Consider the following 15,837-nt stretch of genomic DNA (forward strand, 5'->3'; position numbering starts at 1 on the left):
CGACCCCTCCTCGAAACCCTAGCTGCTGAAACCCTGAGGTCCGACTCCGTGCATCGGATCGCCAAGATCTACGATCAGTATCTTGAGTTTGTAACCCTTGAAGACAACCTCTTCTCGCTCGCTCTCAAGGATATCTATGTTCAGATGAACGATCCCTCGGCTGGAGAGCCCGAGATCCAGTCGATCGTTGATAAGATCGTAGGGGGTCTGTTCTGCGTGCTCGTAACCCTCGGGGTTGTTCCGGTGATCCGATGTGCGCAGGGAGGGCCTGCCGCGATGGTGGCCGAGGCGCTGGACGCCAAAATTCGAGATCATTTGGTTACCAAAAACAATCTCTTTTCGGAAAGTGGGGGTCTTGTGAGCTCGTTTCAGAGACCTGTGCTGTGTTTGTTTGATAGGAATTTCGAGCTGGCTGTTGGGATACAGCACGATTGGAGTTACCGGCCGTTAGTGCATGATGTTCTTGGATTGAGACTGAATAGGGTTAACGTGCAGCAAGGGGAGAAGGGATTGGGCGCGCCAGCGATGAAGGCATATGAATTGGACTGGACTGATTCGTTCTGGGTAGCAAACAGTTGGTCTCCATTCCCAAAGGTGGCTGAGGAGATTGAGCTGCAGTTGGGAAAGTATAAGCAGGATGTTGAAGAGGTTAACCGGAGGACCGGTGGAAGTGACAGCGGGGCTACTGAATTTGATGGAACAGATTTGATTGGGAACACGAAGCATTTGATGAATGCAGTTAATTCATTACCTGAGCTCACAGAGAGGAAGAAGGTAATTGATAAGCATACAAATATAGCTACGGTATTGTTGGGTGAAATAAAGGGGAGATCTTTGGATGCTTACTGTGAGCTTGAAAACAGTATGTTGACGAAAATGAGTGTGGATAGGAGTGCTTTGATCGATCTACTTAGAGGGAAAGGAACCAAGGTTGATAAGATTAGGTTGGCAATAACTTACCTTCTCTCGGTGGAAACCACACCGCAATCAGAGTTGGAAGCAATAGAAGCTGCACTGAGGGAGTCTGAGGTGGATACTTGTGCATTTCAGTATGTGAAGAAAATAAAGACTCTGAATTCATCATTGGCTTCTTCCATGAGCTCGGCTAGCAAGAGCAACATTGTGGATTGGGCTGAGAAGCTATATGGGCAGTCAATTAGTGCTGTGACTGCTGGTATGAAGAATCTATTATCAGGTGGAAGGCAGCTTGCATTGACTAGGACAGTAGAAGCATTAATGGAAGGGAAACCAAACCCAGAGGTGGATTCTTATCTTCTGCTTGATCCAAGGGCACCGAGATCAGGTTCAGGGTCACAATTGAGGGGGCCATTCAAAGAAGCTATTGTTTTCATGATAGGCGGTGGGAATTACGTTGAATATAGCAGTTTGATGGAAATGGGTCAGAGGTCACAACCAGTGAAGCATGTGATATATGGGACTACCGAGCTTCTTAATGGTGGAGAGTTTGTGGAGCAGCTCACTGTGTTGGGGCAGAAAATGGGATTGGGAAGTACTGGTGTCAGTCCATCTCAATGATGAGCGTTAGATTTGTATTTGTTGTTTCCTGGTTTGAATTCTGCTGGATTTATATACTACATGCCAAATCTAGATGAAGAGTAGAGGTGACATCCTTCTTTACGATCAGAAGTGCTTCATAATTATGCATCTAGTTGATTTTATAGCGCTGTTCATTTCTGTCTTGTAAACCATTTAGTTTTCTGGGATTCTGAATGATACTTGATGGCATGACCCCACATCATTCTTTGTGGCTACTGGCTAGTAAATTTCCTTGTTTTTCCTTTTTCTAAAACTGTGTTGCTTCTTTGAAGGCTTTAGTGTTTGATGTGTATAAACTTTTGATATTGGTGAATCTATTTTTCTTACTATATATTTTAATCGTATAATTCATAGACTAGTTTATAGTTCTGTGAGTTTTTTGGTATGATACAGAATGTTATCATGATTCAAGAACGGCACAGAGGGTTCAGTTTGAATGCTTAAACCCACATTCTGGGTAAAGGAGATGGAGGGTCCAGTGAATGTATGTATGTTTTCTTGGCGAGGTCAGTTTCTTTCGAGGCTTTTGTTCTTGCTATTTGGTGTTATTCTTGTTTTATCTTATTTGTTTTAAATTTTTTTGGTAAATGAGCATCAAGTCCTCATGAATTGTCTGTACATAATTCAGCGACTGACACATTCATTTTCATTCTCCACCATGAGGTTTCTGATAGCCCTCCTAAAATCAGGATTCGACATGAAAATATCCCATGGATAAATTCTGCATTACTTTATTTGTTCGTAATTGACGTTTCGCTGTTTTCCATGAAAACTAATATACCTGCAGATACTAAGAAATTGGATATGCTAGTGATGAATCTTTACATGTCGGCATTTGAATTTTATGCCCATTCTAAATTTCTTTGGTAATATAAGAGTTGAGAGTGAATTAAGTCTTTATGCTAAGGGACAATCGTTCAATTCTTTTATCCAGCCATTGACCAACAGTAAACTCAGTTGGTTTTTTATGGAAGCGCTGCATATTTATGATGATTTCATTGATGAATCTTCTAATTTTCGAAGAGGGGAATTTAGATGCATTTTGGCCATTAATGAGTGATATAAAAGGACCTGCGTTTCCTCATATGTCTCAGGCAGGAATCTCAACGGTACTACATTGCTTTAGAGAATCATGATGTGATCTTACAACAGTTCAGTTTCACCGTCTTATTGTCTTCATAATAAATGAATTGCACTTTATACAGGACTCAACCCATAAATCGTGAAGCACAGCTATCGCCTACGTTAACCAGGTACTTCAATCATGAAGCCGTACCCGACACGTACCCGACACTTATCTGTACCCAAACTTCATGGACACTCCTTGGATGTATGCATACATTTACCTAGACATGTACTCAATTATACAATATATGTTTTACTTTAAAATGCTTGTCATACACTTCTTGAACCTATATATTATTTTCTAAAACTCGTTAGATATGGGTCTGGTTGTTTCAAACTATATCCAAGTTAAAAACTATGATTATAAAGGTTTGAGCGTCTAATTAAAAAACAAGCAGTTTCTAATTTATAATAACCAAACAAGATGAAAGATAAAAGAAACTTAAAATATGATAGGAAATTAATTTCAAATAGCACATGAATTGAAAAATAATAATGATCTTATGTAAATTATTAATTTTGACATATATGTAGTCGTGTCCCCGTACCCTACATTCCACAAATTTGTCGTGTCCTGTACCCGCACTCGTGTCGGTGCCCGTACTCGTTTCCATGCAACTTAGGCTATCGCTTTAAAGCTAAAAGGAGTTAAGGGATCAGATCAAATATTTGTTGCGCGAGAACCATAGGTATATCCTGCATCTCTTTCTTAGATTATGTATATAAACTGTTCATGCATGTTTGTCTTTATTAGTTTTCCGTAGTAACCTATAGTTCATACAACAGCTTTGGATATCTTATGTATGTGTCTATTTTGAATTTAGTTTTAGTTCATATAATAAACATCAACAACTATTTTCTTAAAGTAGTCACCCGTATACTACATTCTAATAGAATTTAAATTATTCGCCTACAATATCTTCAACCTGAAATCTTTTTCGATGTTCTTGACTCACTCAAGTAATTTTATAACCATTACTATGTCCGTAGATGATGATGTCAATTAGCTTTGTTACTGCCTAAAAAGCATCCTGTGGCCTGTTGTGTTGGTATGGTTGTTTTATGAAAGTCTGTGTTTGGGTTGTTGTCTGTGATGACTTACAGATGTGTGACATATGACCATCTACTCAAAATCTTTTTGACTAGATAATTCAATTCCTTGCTATTGAGGTAAAGGCATTCTTTATGCAGCTGGAAATGTGACGTAGCACGATCTATCAAGTTCTAGGAAATCGGGTATATTGATCCCTATCGAAATGTGCATGCTATTAGTAAATCCTACAGTTACTATTACTGGCGGGATATTTTAGCAAATCAATTTCTTAGGGAAGCCAGAAATTAGATCATGGCAGTGTTTTTGAAAACAAGCCAATTTTAGAATTTTATACCTGGGAAAAAGTTTCCTCTGAAGCCAGGCTGTTTTAACTTCTACTCAAAACTGTGTGGAGAGGTAGCAAAAGGGACATAAATAATTTGCATTGATGCCTGTACACACACACACATACATATGCATGTGTATTTATTTATTATCTAAATTATTTTATGGTTGTTGACTACCCCTGTTTAATATTTTATTCCTTCTGTCATAAGCCTGTATAAAATAGGATTTCTCTAGATAGCTTATGGCCAATATATAACTTAGGTGGATCTCTATGAAATGAATCCTAGAGCAATGCATCAGAATGTCCAATTTGCAGCTGAGAAACTGGTCTTATCTAATAAAATATATGGGATGAAGGCTTTGTTTTTCTTGTTGCATAGTTTATGCTAAATGAGAAGAATTCACAGCTGACATGGACCATGATTTGCAAAGAATGCTATCTGACTTGTCAAGGTTTCCTCATTATTGATTCTTATTGAAGTTTGGGACGTCCAGAATTGCATAAGGTGATTGTTTGATTGAATTTATTTGTTTAGTTTTATATGAGCTACTATCATGCATCCAGGCAACACTGCTATGCAGTAAGAAATAAGCAAAAAAGAAAGGAAGGAGGAAACTTGCAATCATTTCCTTCTGCTTCACTATTTGAATGGAGAGATATATTTAGGAGCTATTTAATATATTAAAGTAAAACACTGCCACACACCCTCCGCGCGCCGCCCCCCACCCCCCCCTGAGAAAAAAGAGCCGCTCCTCAGATCGTCTGTCTGCTGCAATACATTAGCGTACACGTGGCAGTTTCTTTCTTTCTAACTGGAATGGGTTATACCTCCTTATTTATGCCTTTCTATTAATTTGTGTCAAATTAAACAACCACGTATCACTCTCTATGTTCTATATCTTATCTTTTACTCTGGTGTTTGTCTCATTCAAATGCTCATAACTTTGAGTGTATAAGGGTAAACTGGTTTACTTGAAATTCACTATGTTGTCTCTATTGAGTTTATATGGTGGTTTTTCCCCATACTATAGCTTTATATAATAAATTGAGTTTTATTGTTTTGAGGTCGGTAAGTTATAATTGATAACCAATCTATTCTCAGCGGAGTTACTGATACTTAGTGATACCTGTTATCTAGCTAGCGTGCTTTAATGAAAAAAATGCTATGCTGCTTTGTCTTTAATCATGTCCAAATTTTTTTATATGCATGGAATACTAGAACTAAGGCGATGTATGGTGGTTGTTTGGGTTTTAACCAAGTTCATGTTTTTTGGCAGCTATGCGCATTAACACAGAAACCAAGTGTGGATAGGGGCCTTGATGTGCCAAAGTGCTCCTGAAGGAATATGTGGATAGGTAGAATATTTAATCTCGCAGATTTTGTACCTGAGAAAGAATCACATTGTGTGATACTTATTTACACAGAAATATACGCTATGATATGACAGGTTATGGTCATCTATTGCTTTGTATTCTAATCTTAATTCTACTCATCATGAACATCAAGTTAGATTCATGTGCTTTAAATTGTGTGGATGGGAACAATAGACCCCCCGTGAATTTGCAATTTGACAGGTGAAAGCTTTGCCTTAAGTTTCTTACTATGTTATTGTCTCTTGTTCAATTCTTGGAGATATGTTCTTTCTGATGCAATCTTGGTAGCTAGATGAAAATTTCTTGGAATTAGGTGTTCGTATCAATTTTTATTTGTTATTGTTATTTCTTTTATATGCTCCAGTTCTATGTGGTTTTATCCCTGCAATGTTTACCTCTATTATTTCTTGAACTAGGGTTTCTATTGGGTCAGCATTTGATGTCAAAGAAAAGGTGGTTTTTTTCTTCTCTTATGGAATTGGGGTTTTTTTTTTATTGGTTATGGTTTGTAAATGGCTGCTCTCTGTTCATATTGTGTTATAAAGAAATGGCATCTGTAGATTGTAGAATTAAGGTTTGGTTTGAACTTGTGCTAATTTTTGTTTGTAAATGGTTTGATTGTGTTTTCATGCAGCCTATGTAATTGTATCTTGTTCAATTCGTGGAGTTAGTTCTCTCTGGACCTGGTGCAATATGGGTGTAGGTGTTCATATTGTTCTCTCTTCTATACTTCCTGTGCTCTGGTATCCTCTATTATTTCTTTAACTAGGGTTTCAAATGGACTATATTTAGGTACCTGTTAATATCCCATTCTATTCAATTAACTTCTACATTATCAAACAGTTATATTTTTGAAATGCAACCATAATAAGATCTCTACAACTCAGCATTAGTGTGTTAGCTCATGGTCCAGTCTGGAGAATCGGAGGCATATGAAAGTGCCCCCGACGCTAGTTTTGACTTCATAGCAGCCCCAATAAACCAACTCACCACCATTCATGTCTCTTTTCTTTGTGATTCGGCCTCACTGAGGATAATGGAAACTCGCCTATGTTACATTATAGCTTTCTACATACATGTTTATTGTTTCAACTACTGGCTATGATGCTGCATTTTCTTGTATTATACTACGTTTTAATTTCTTTCAGCACCCCTCCTCTTGCTAAAAGAAGAGGTGGTCTAAATAAAATCTGTGGTCTTTCTCCTCAACTCTAGGCTATTGTCGCAAGCCAGACATGCCAAAAAATCAGGTTTGTATAATTAATTTTTTTGGAATAACATTTTGGTATTTTTTGGTATGAAGCCTATTAACATCAAGTACTACACTGTTTTGTGTTGATTCAAATTATGAAGCAACTATGGGCCTACATCAGTAAGAACTATCTCCAAGATCCAAATTACAAGAGCAAGATCGATGAATTATGACTGGTCTGCGAGACACTGTACTGACATGTTAAAGATGAACAAGCTATTGGCTGAGCATATCCTTCCACTGGATGAGAAAAGTATGTTTTTGCTTCATCATAAAGTGTTTTTTTGTAAGGCTGTGAAAACTTGGATTAGATATTTCACTTGGATTAGATAATATATATCTTAGTTGATGTTTCAGAGGACATGGGTCCAGATGCGCAAAGGTTGAAGTCTAGAGATGTTGGCTCTGCAACTCAACCTGATTTTTCAGAGTACATGGGTTCATTAGATTTTCTGTGAAATTTGTATTTGTACTTTAGCATCTGGGTAAAATAGATATATATGCATCACATGTTAGGACATGATACAAATTTAACCCAAAAAAAAAATCTAATGGAATCTGGAATTGGGGCGTCATAGTGAATTGGGAATGAAACGTTAGGTAATCAAAATGCAAAAGAGATATTTTGGGGTATCAAACCAATGTTTGGAGTATCAATGCGTTAAAATGATACATTTTGTAGGGGTGCAAACTGTTTGGATACGTCTAGGAGATGTACTTATTATATCCGTATTCGCTTACCACTTACATATACGAATTTGCAGGAAAGCTCATCCATATCTGCTAAAATCTGATACAGATACAGATATATTTGCAGGAAAACATGATCCGGTACACATTCAGTATTTAGCTCCTATAAAGTTCGAGATACCGCTTGCTGTGAAGGAGAAAATTATTTTATTAGTAAACGTCAGACTTGATTGCATCAAAAGGTTACCGCTAGTGGGCCAGAAGTAAAATAGTATACCGTTTGCTGTTACCATCTGTTTTGATTTTAGCGGTTACTAGCGCGAACTTTATTTTCCCTCTATTTATAGTCTTATATCAACTTCATGTTTTCATAGAGCATGGGGAGGCGCTCCAGATTCTATACTAAGAAGTTGGGCAAAAGTATGAACCTCATTGTGATTATTTCCTTGACGAGTTCAACACTAAAAATGGAGGTCGGCGAACTGCTACTGTTCTCATGTGCCTGTATGTCTCTTGCCCCTTAATTTTCTTCATTTCATACTCGATGTTATGTTTATCTTCTTCACATTGAAATCTTGCTCTGGACTTGTTATCGTTACGTGATTATATTCGTACGCTTCTATGACCATTTGGAAAATTACATATCGTGTATTACAGTGTAAACTTCTGCATTTTGAACATGGAATTGTTATTTATACATTAACTTGTTAGGCAGGTGGATGCCCAGTGATTAGAGGGAGTAAGTGATCATCTATGAAATGGATGCAGGTCAATGAATATTAAGTTTGAAGTATCAACTCGAAGGTATTTATAACTTCACTTGTCTACTTGATGTGAAATTTTAATTTTCCTTGTTTCATCATTGATTAGGGAAAGTGATGGTTGATCGTCATGATTTTGCATCTTATCACTATTATAATTTTTGGACCAACAGTTCGAATGAGCTTTGATTCACGGCTGTGGAATACATCTTTTGCTTTAGTTACGGTTTTTAACTTGACTCGATTTTTCTGGCAAATGAATAATCCATATTCTATGTAAAATTCAAACTTCTAATGCGGGTTTGATATGACAAACGAAATATATTAAGAAAAATGACGAAACCTACTATTATAATTATTTAACTCTCTATCAATTATCAGTTACATTTGTTTTGTAACTCATCAAAGTAATTTTTGTTCATTTTCAATAACTATAGGCGCATTTCCATAAAATTGCTAATGGTAGAAAAAGGAATAATTTGATTGCGTCAATTTCTGTAGATAATGTGGTGGTGAGCTCTGAAGAAGGAATAGCTCAAATTTTTTCAAATTATTATGAAAAGATTTTTGGACAGAGAGAGCCTTATAGATGTGAGTGGAATAAACTTTTCTTTGTGGTTGAATGTGGTCCTAATGATATTGAAACTCCTTTTACCGAAGAGGAAGTTTATAAAGCAGTATTTGATATGAATGGGGATAAATCCCCTGGTCCAGATGGATTCCCTGCTTTATTTTTTTAAGTCTTTTGGGATACAGTGAAAATAGATATTATGAAGTTGTTTGAGGAGTTTTATGAGGGTAAGTTGGAAATTAATAGGCTCAATTATGCCCATATTGTGCTTATTCCAAAAAAGAATGGGGCTGTCACAGTTAATGACTATAGACCTATCAGTCTTCTAAATGTTATTTTTAAAGTGATTACCAAAGTTTTGACAAATAGATTAAATGCTAAATTGGAATGGCTTATTGATCCTGTCCAATCTGGTTATATCAAACACAGATTTTTGCTGGATGGAGTGGCTGCAGCCCAGGAGATTATTTCTGTTTGTTTTCAGAATAAAAAAGGAGGAATTTTATTAAAACTAGATTTCATGAAAGCTTATGATATGTTGGATTGGGATTTTATTATAGAGGTGTTGAAGGCAAAAAAGTTTGGTGTTAAATGGATAAAATGGATCAATTTGTGTTTAAATGGAGGTATGTCTGCCATTAATGTTAATGGTAAGCTTGGGAGGTGGATTATGTCCAAAAGAGGTGTTCGTCAACGAGATCCTCTGTCACCCCTTCTTTTTGTCCTAGCAGCTGATTCTTTCATCAGAATGTTGAATCTTGCAGTTGATTCTTAACTTATTGAAGGTCTAGGTCCTCCTAATATGACTCACAAAGTTTGCTGCTTACAATATGCAGATGATACGCTGATATTTTACAAAAATAAAAAAGAGCAGCTGACAGTTTTAAAGCTGATTTTATACTGTTTTGAACTTCCTTCTGGTTTAAAAATAAGTTTTAACAAGAGTTTTCTTATAGCTCTTGAGAATAATGATTCTTTACAACAAAGCTTGGCCATTATGTTGAATTGTAAAAGTGGGAGCTTTCCCATTACTTATTTGGGGATTCCTTTGAGGGCTGGAAAATTAAAAAAAGATGATTGGTCTCCTTTGATTGAAAAAATTAAGAGAAGGCTGGCTTTGTGGAAAGGCAAAACTTTGTCTAGAGGGGGTAGACTGGTTTTAATTAACTCAGTTCTATCTTCGATGCCTAATTTCTAGTTATCCTTTTTTTTATTCCCTTCATGGGTTATTGATAAAATTGATAGGATGAGAAGAAGATTTTTATGGATTGGATCTTTAGATCATAAGAGTTGTACAAATTTGATCAAGTGGGAGGAGATATGTAGACCTAAGTTGTTTGGTGGACTGGGAATTATAAATCTGAAAACTATGAACAAAGCTTTATTAGGGAAATGGTTTTGGAAATGGTTTGAGAATAAACATGTGCTTTGGAAACAGATCAGTTTTTATAAATATTATGAAAGAAAAGATTGGACAAAATTCTTTCATTCAAGTAGAGGTCAGTTATCTTATTTTTGGAAAAATCTTTTTCTCAATGTTGACAGTTTCTTATGCAGTACTCGGTTATCTTATTTTTGGAAAAATCTTTTTCTCAATGTTGACAGTTTCTTATGCAGTACTCGTGTGGAGGTGGGAGAAGGAAAAAAAATCTTTTTCTCAATGTTGACAGTTTCTTATGCAGTACTCGTGTGGAGGTGGGAGAAGGAAAACATATTTTATTTTGGCTTGATAAATGGTTATTAGACTCATATACCATTGCTTCTTTATACCCATCCTTCTTTATTATCACTTCTTCTCCTTATGCTTCTGTTAGCAATCTGAGGAAAAAAAGGAATAACAACTGGATATGGGATATTAAGTTCAAGAGGCAATTGACAGGAAGTTTGGTTTTTCAGTTTTTGAATTTACTGGATCTTATCAAGGATATAATTTTTGATCAAAAAGAAGACAACAGAATTTGGTTGTGGGAAGCAAATGGTATTTTCTCTGTTAAATCTTTCTATCAATTTCTTATTGATAGAGGTTTACGTTCTGATTGTGCAGACATTTGGAAGCTTTCCATTCCTTTAAAAGTGAAACTTATGGTTTGGCTAGCTTTAAGACAAAGTTTAAATACAAAAGATATTTTGGCTAAAAAAGGAATTCAGTTAGAGCTGAATTGTGTTTTGTGTTCTAAAGTTGAAGAGAGTCATACTCATCTGTTTGTTGAATGTGAGTTTGTATTCTCACTTTGGAGATCTATTCAGTTCAAATTAAAAATTGGAAAAGACTTCAAAATGAAATCCTTAAAAGAAGTGTGGATTAATTGGACTGCTGGGGGAAATAAGGACTGCAAGATGGAAAGAGACGTTATTTTTTGTGCTCTTATTTGGTGCATATGGCAGGAGCGTAATGATAGACTCTTTTCTAACAAGAAGAAAAGAGCGTTGGAGATTTTGAATAAGATTATGTTTTTTTCTACATTTTGGCTAGGTTCTAAAATCACAGATAGAGCGGCCAGATTGCTAGCACGAAGAAGGAAGAAGAATGAGAGATTGGGAGACTTACAGTCAGTTGGAGCTGCAGGAGTGGAGAAAAGTGTCGTGATTCAGCTGGTTTAATCTCAATCTACAGTGGTTTAGTTGATATTTTGATGAGTAAGACTGTTGTTGAATATGATACTTACTTTAATCTCAATCTACAGTGGTTTAGTTGATATTTTGATGAGTAAGACTGTTGTTGAATATGATACTTACTTTTGTGGTAGTTATTGATATTTTGATGAGTAAGACTGTTGTTGAATATGATACTTACTTTTGTGGTAGTTAAGTTTTCTTTTGAGAGTTTTAACCTTTGTACAAAAGGGTTTTGGTGCTTTTGTATTTTCAGTTGACTTTTTGTGCACATTTTTGGTTGGAATGTGCACTTTATATGTAACAACCAGTTTATTAATTTAGCTGGCTGGATTACTATATTGTAATCCATCATTTTTCTAAAAAAAAAAAAAACTATAGGCACATTTATGTAATTTCACAAACATGACATCATGTCCCCAGTTTTGGAGTTAAGTATATAATGAAAATGCACAAGCATAGACAGAGAGCAGTGTACAAAAGAACTAGTAGACGGCCTAAATATCCTCGTATTTAGACAATATTTTTGTGTGTAGTTTTCACAAAATTGCTGTGAATTCTTGGAGGTTTTGCACATAACGGTCAAAACTTTTTTATTAGCCATGAACTTTCGAAATTAATCCCCAAAGTTCAGGTAGTTCTGTGCAAAAGCACCCATGATGGTTTCTTGAAACTTTATCTTTTTTTTTTTCACTTGACAAACCCTTTTTCCTTCAAATTCATCATTGCCAGAAGGGTGGCACTAAGGGCACACCACCAACCACAACCTCAACCACACACACTCTCTCATTTGTTACAGTGCACCGGGTCCCACATGAGATTTTAAAATTTTAAAATCTCATGTGGGGTCTGGTGCGCTGTAGCAAATGAGAGAGGGAGTATGGTTGAGGTTGTGGTTAGAGGTGTGCCCCTATCATTTTTCTTGCTGAACTTAACTATTGTTTTTTTAATAATTTCTTTGCAGGTCGGAAAAAGGTGTGAAATATACTGAAGAGACTATGGGGCCTTGATGTTTGTAAATTTAACTATTGGATTAAGTTGTCTTGAACTTAGGGGCCGTTTGGTTGGTTTCCTAAAAACCAAGAAAAGGAAATCGGTACAAAAAAACCAATAAAATAATATTTTTATCCATTTTTATCCCTAAAACTTACCCATAACATCCAATAAAATAATATTTTTATCCTTCAACTCATCTCATTTCATCTCATTTCTTACCTTTAAAAATAAACCAAACACAAGAAATGTGTCACATCATCCAACTCATCACATCTCATCTTATCTCATTTTTAAAGATCACACACATCATCCAATAATATTGTGACAACCCATCTCATCACATTAAACCTTCCTTTCCATCCATTTCCTAAAAAAAAACAAGAAATTGATTTTCTTAAGTATGTGTCACATCATCCAATAATATACCTTCAACTCATCTCATCTCATATATTTTCTTATTTTTTTAAAAATGAACCAAACACAAACAACCTCAAAACAAGTTTTTTTGAAAAATCACTCACATCATCCAATAAAAAGGTGACAACTCATCTCATCTCATCTCCTATTCTATAGTTTTCTTCTATTTTAAGCCAATCAAACAACCTCAAAACAATTATTATAGGAAATAAGTTTCCTATTCTTTGATTTCCCAATTTTTTTTGCGAAACGAATAGCCCCTTATAGAAAAAGTAAAACTGGAATCTCAATCTACTCCTCTATACAAATGGGACAACCCAAGATTCATTATTCATCCTATAGTAAATACAACACTAATATTTACTTAGCAAACATGAAGCTGAGAACGTGTTGGTTTTTTGAAAAAATATTACTGTTGCACATGAGATACTGTAGCAGATATGACACATGGAATACTGTAGCAGAGGCAGGATGCCGCAACAATTCAAAACCACAGCAGCATTTAAAAAAGCGGAATTACTGTAGCAAAAAAAAATGTCGCTAGTATACTATAACTCAAAAATCAATAAAAGATTCTCAAGGATAAGTCATCTCTTTTGTTATCCAAGCATCGGTATGAAAACGTAACGCTAAGCTAAAAGGTCAATTACACCCCTAAGTCAACGCGCAATAAAAAAGGGTTATCAAACTAATATAATCAAGTGATAACGTTTTTTAATCTTAAAAAAAAATTATCAATCAAAATGACGATGACGCTTATGACTTATGAGTACATAAACCCTCTCAATTGAAAACGACTGCAACAGTCGGTGTCAGCCTAGGACTCTAATGTAAAATCCATATAAAAAATTTCATAAAAGTAAAAATTGTGTCAAGGCCTCAAATTTTAGAACTCAATGTGTCTCAGCCCCTTATACTTTTTGCAATGTATTGCGGCCCTTAAATTTTTAAAAAAATGTGGCTCAGTCCCTCCAGCTCATGATTAGCCCATATTTGACCTAAAAACCCAAATTTACCTCTCTTCTCCTTCTCCTTCCTCCCCGCAATCCTCCAGTCCGTCGCCAACTGTGCATAAGTTCCACCGGTGATCCTCTTCCTCGTCTCTTTCTCCATTCTCATTCTCTCCTCACTCATTTTCATTCCTCCTTCCTCCCCAGCGATCCTCCAATTCACCATCAACTCTGCATGCGCTCCATCAAAACCGACTCATTCTCTCCTCCCGACGATCCTCCAATTCCCAAGCGATCCTCCTTCCTCCTCCTCTCCTCCCTCATCCTCCTTCCTCGTCTCCTTTCTCAATCCCCATCACTCTAACCCAAATCCGACTCCCTCCAATCTCCACTATACTTGAGTTTCCCCCTAACTCCTCGGTCGAAGAAATTTATGAAAAATTCATTCTGTCTTCAAGCCCCATGGAAAAGGACTGTGTGATTATGTTTTGTTCATTGGAAGCAACCAGTCTACATTTATATCTAACCGAGATGTTCCTGGAGTGAGAGGCAATTGTATCTACTTGTATATCTAGCCGAGATGTTGAGTGGATTAGTCTTTGTTTAAAATTTTATTATGCATAGGACATTTTTGTTGGCTTAAAAATTATATGTAGTTTGTACATGATGCATTGATAATTAAAAAATAAAATCCTACATACAAAAATATTCATTTAAAATAATGGATGTATAAATATTCAGTAGATTAATTATTAAGTTTTACCTAATACAAGTAAACTATAGCAAATTAATTGTTACCGTTAATCTGTTCCATGTTAAGTATAGTGGAGTAAGTGTTAACTTTTTTTAAATGTTAAGTTTTGTTAATTAAATGTTAAGTTTTACCTATTACATGTGAACTATAGCTGATTAACTATTAATGTTTAGTTGTTCTATATAAGTATAACTGAGTAACTGTTATCTTTATTCATTTAAATGTTAAGTTTCATAAATTAATTGTTATGTTTTCCCTAATATATGTAAACTATAGTTGACTAACTGTTAACATTTACCTAGTCTTTCTTAAATATAATTGAGTAATTGTTAACTTTTGAATAAGATTATATAATGTATAATATCAAGTAATTATTAATATATGTCTACCAAAACTCACGAAATACCTATTAATGTATCTTAACTCCTAAATTGTTAAAATTTAACTTTTTTTGTTTAATGTTTTTAGTTCTAATAAACTTGTAGTATATATTTTACTAATTTTTTCGTTCTAATGTTGCAAGAAACTTTTGTATAAATCCTAGCTCCAACAAACTCGCATAGCCTTTCTCAAAAAACTTATGAATGCTCAGGTTATTTAATATCCAATTACGAGTGAGTCCATCCCTTAAGATACGAGAGATCAAAGAGCCCATTAACATCGAAAGAGCTCAGCCGCCTTTGTTCTTTCATGTTCTTGCTCATTAACCACAATCATAGTGATCCATAAATATGTCGTTGTCATAGTCAGTCTCCGCCATTATACTTTATATGGAATAACTAAAGGTTAATAGTTAATCAGCTATATTTCACATGTACAACACAAAACTTAATGTTTAAAAGAATAAAGTTAACAATTACTCAATTATACTTATATGGAATAACTAAATATTAACAGTTAATCGGCTATAGTTCACATGTACTAGGTAAAACTTAACAGTTAATTAACAAAACTTAGCATTTTAAAGAAAAAAGTTAACACTTACTCCGCTATACTTAACACGGAATTGGTAAACGTTAACAGTTAATTTGCTATAGTTCACTTGTATTAGGTAAAACTATACAATTAATCTACTGAATATTTATACATTCATTATTTTAAATAAATATTTTTGTATATCGTCTTTTATTTCTCAATTATCAACGCATCATGTACAAACTACATATAATTTTCAAGCCAACAAAATGACCTATGTACAATAAAATTTTAAACAAAGACTAATCCACTCAACATCTCTTCTCTTCATTTCAAAACACGTCCCCATCTAGTATCCACAAAATCTTCGATAAAATAGATACAATTACCTGTCACTCTAGGAACATCTCAGTTAGATATACACGTAGACGACAATGAACAGAGCATAATCACACAGTCCTTTTCCATGGAGCTTGAAGA

The 15,837-nt window shown here is 35.2% G+C and overlaps 1 protein-coding gene and 1 long non-coding RNA gene across 5 annotated transcripts in view; both read left to right on the plus strand.

Annotated features, from left to right (window-relative positions):
* LOC109831279 (SEC1 family transport protein SLY1) overlaps nt 1-1,888 on the plus strand; it is a 2,870-nt gene extending 982 nt beyond the window's left edge. Inside the window, exon 2 of the mRNA XM_020398613.1 lies at nt 7-1,888. Coding sequence (XP_020254202.1) covers nt 7-1,536 — 1,530 coding nt within the window. The 3' untranslated portion in view covers nt 1,537-1,888. The remainder of the gene's footprint in view (nt 1-6) is intronic.
* On the plus strand, nt 6,464-12,419 carry LOC109838723. 4 transcript variants are annotated; one of them, XR_002246603.1, is made up of 4 exons: nt 6,464-6,688; nt 6,792-7,884; nt 8,092-8,184; nt 12,290-12,419. It is a non-coding gene; the product is annotated as an uncharacterized LOC109838723 (long non-coding RNA). The 4 variants fall into 4 exon arrangements; XR_002246599.1 differs by having other exon boundaries at nt 8,096-8,184; XR_002246601.1 differs by lacking the exon at nt 12,290-12,419 and adding an exon at nt 11,186-11,349 and having other exon boundaries at nt 8,096-8,184.

Source organism: Asparagus officinalis, chromosome 1, assembly GCF_001876935.1.
Source record: "Asparagus officinalis chromosome 1, Aspof.V1, whole genome shotgun sequence".
Classification (NCBI taxonomy): Eukaryota; Viridiplantae; Streptophyta; class Magnoliopsida; order Asparagales; family Asparagaceae; genus Asparagus; species Asparagus officinalis.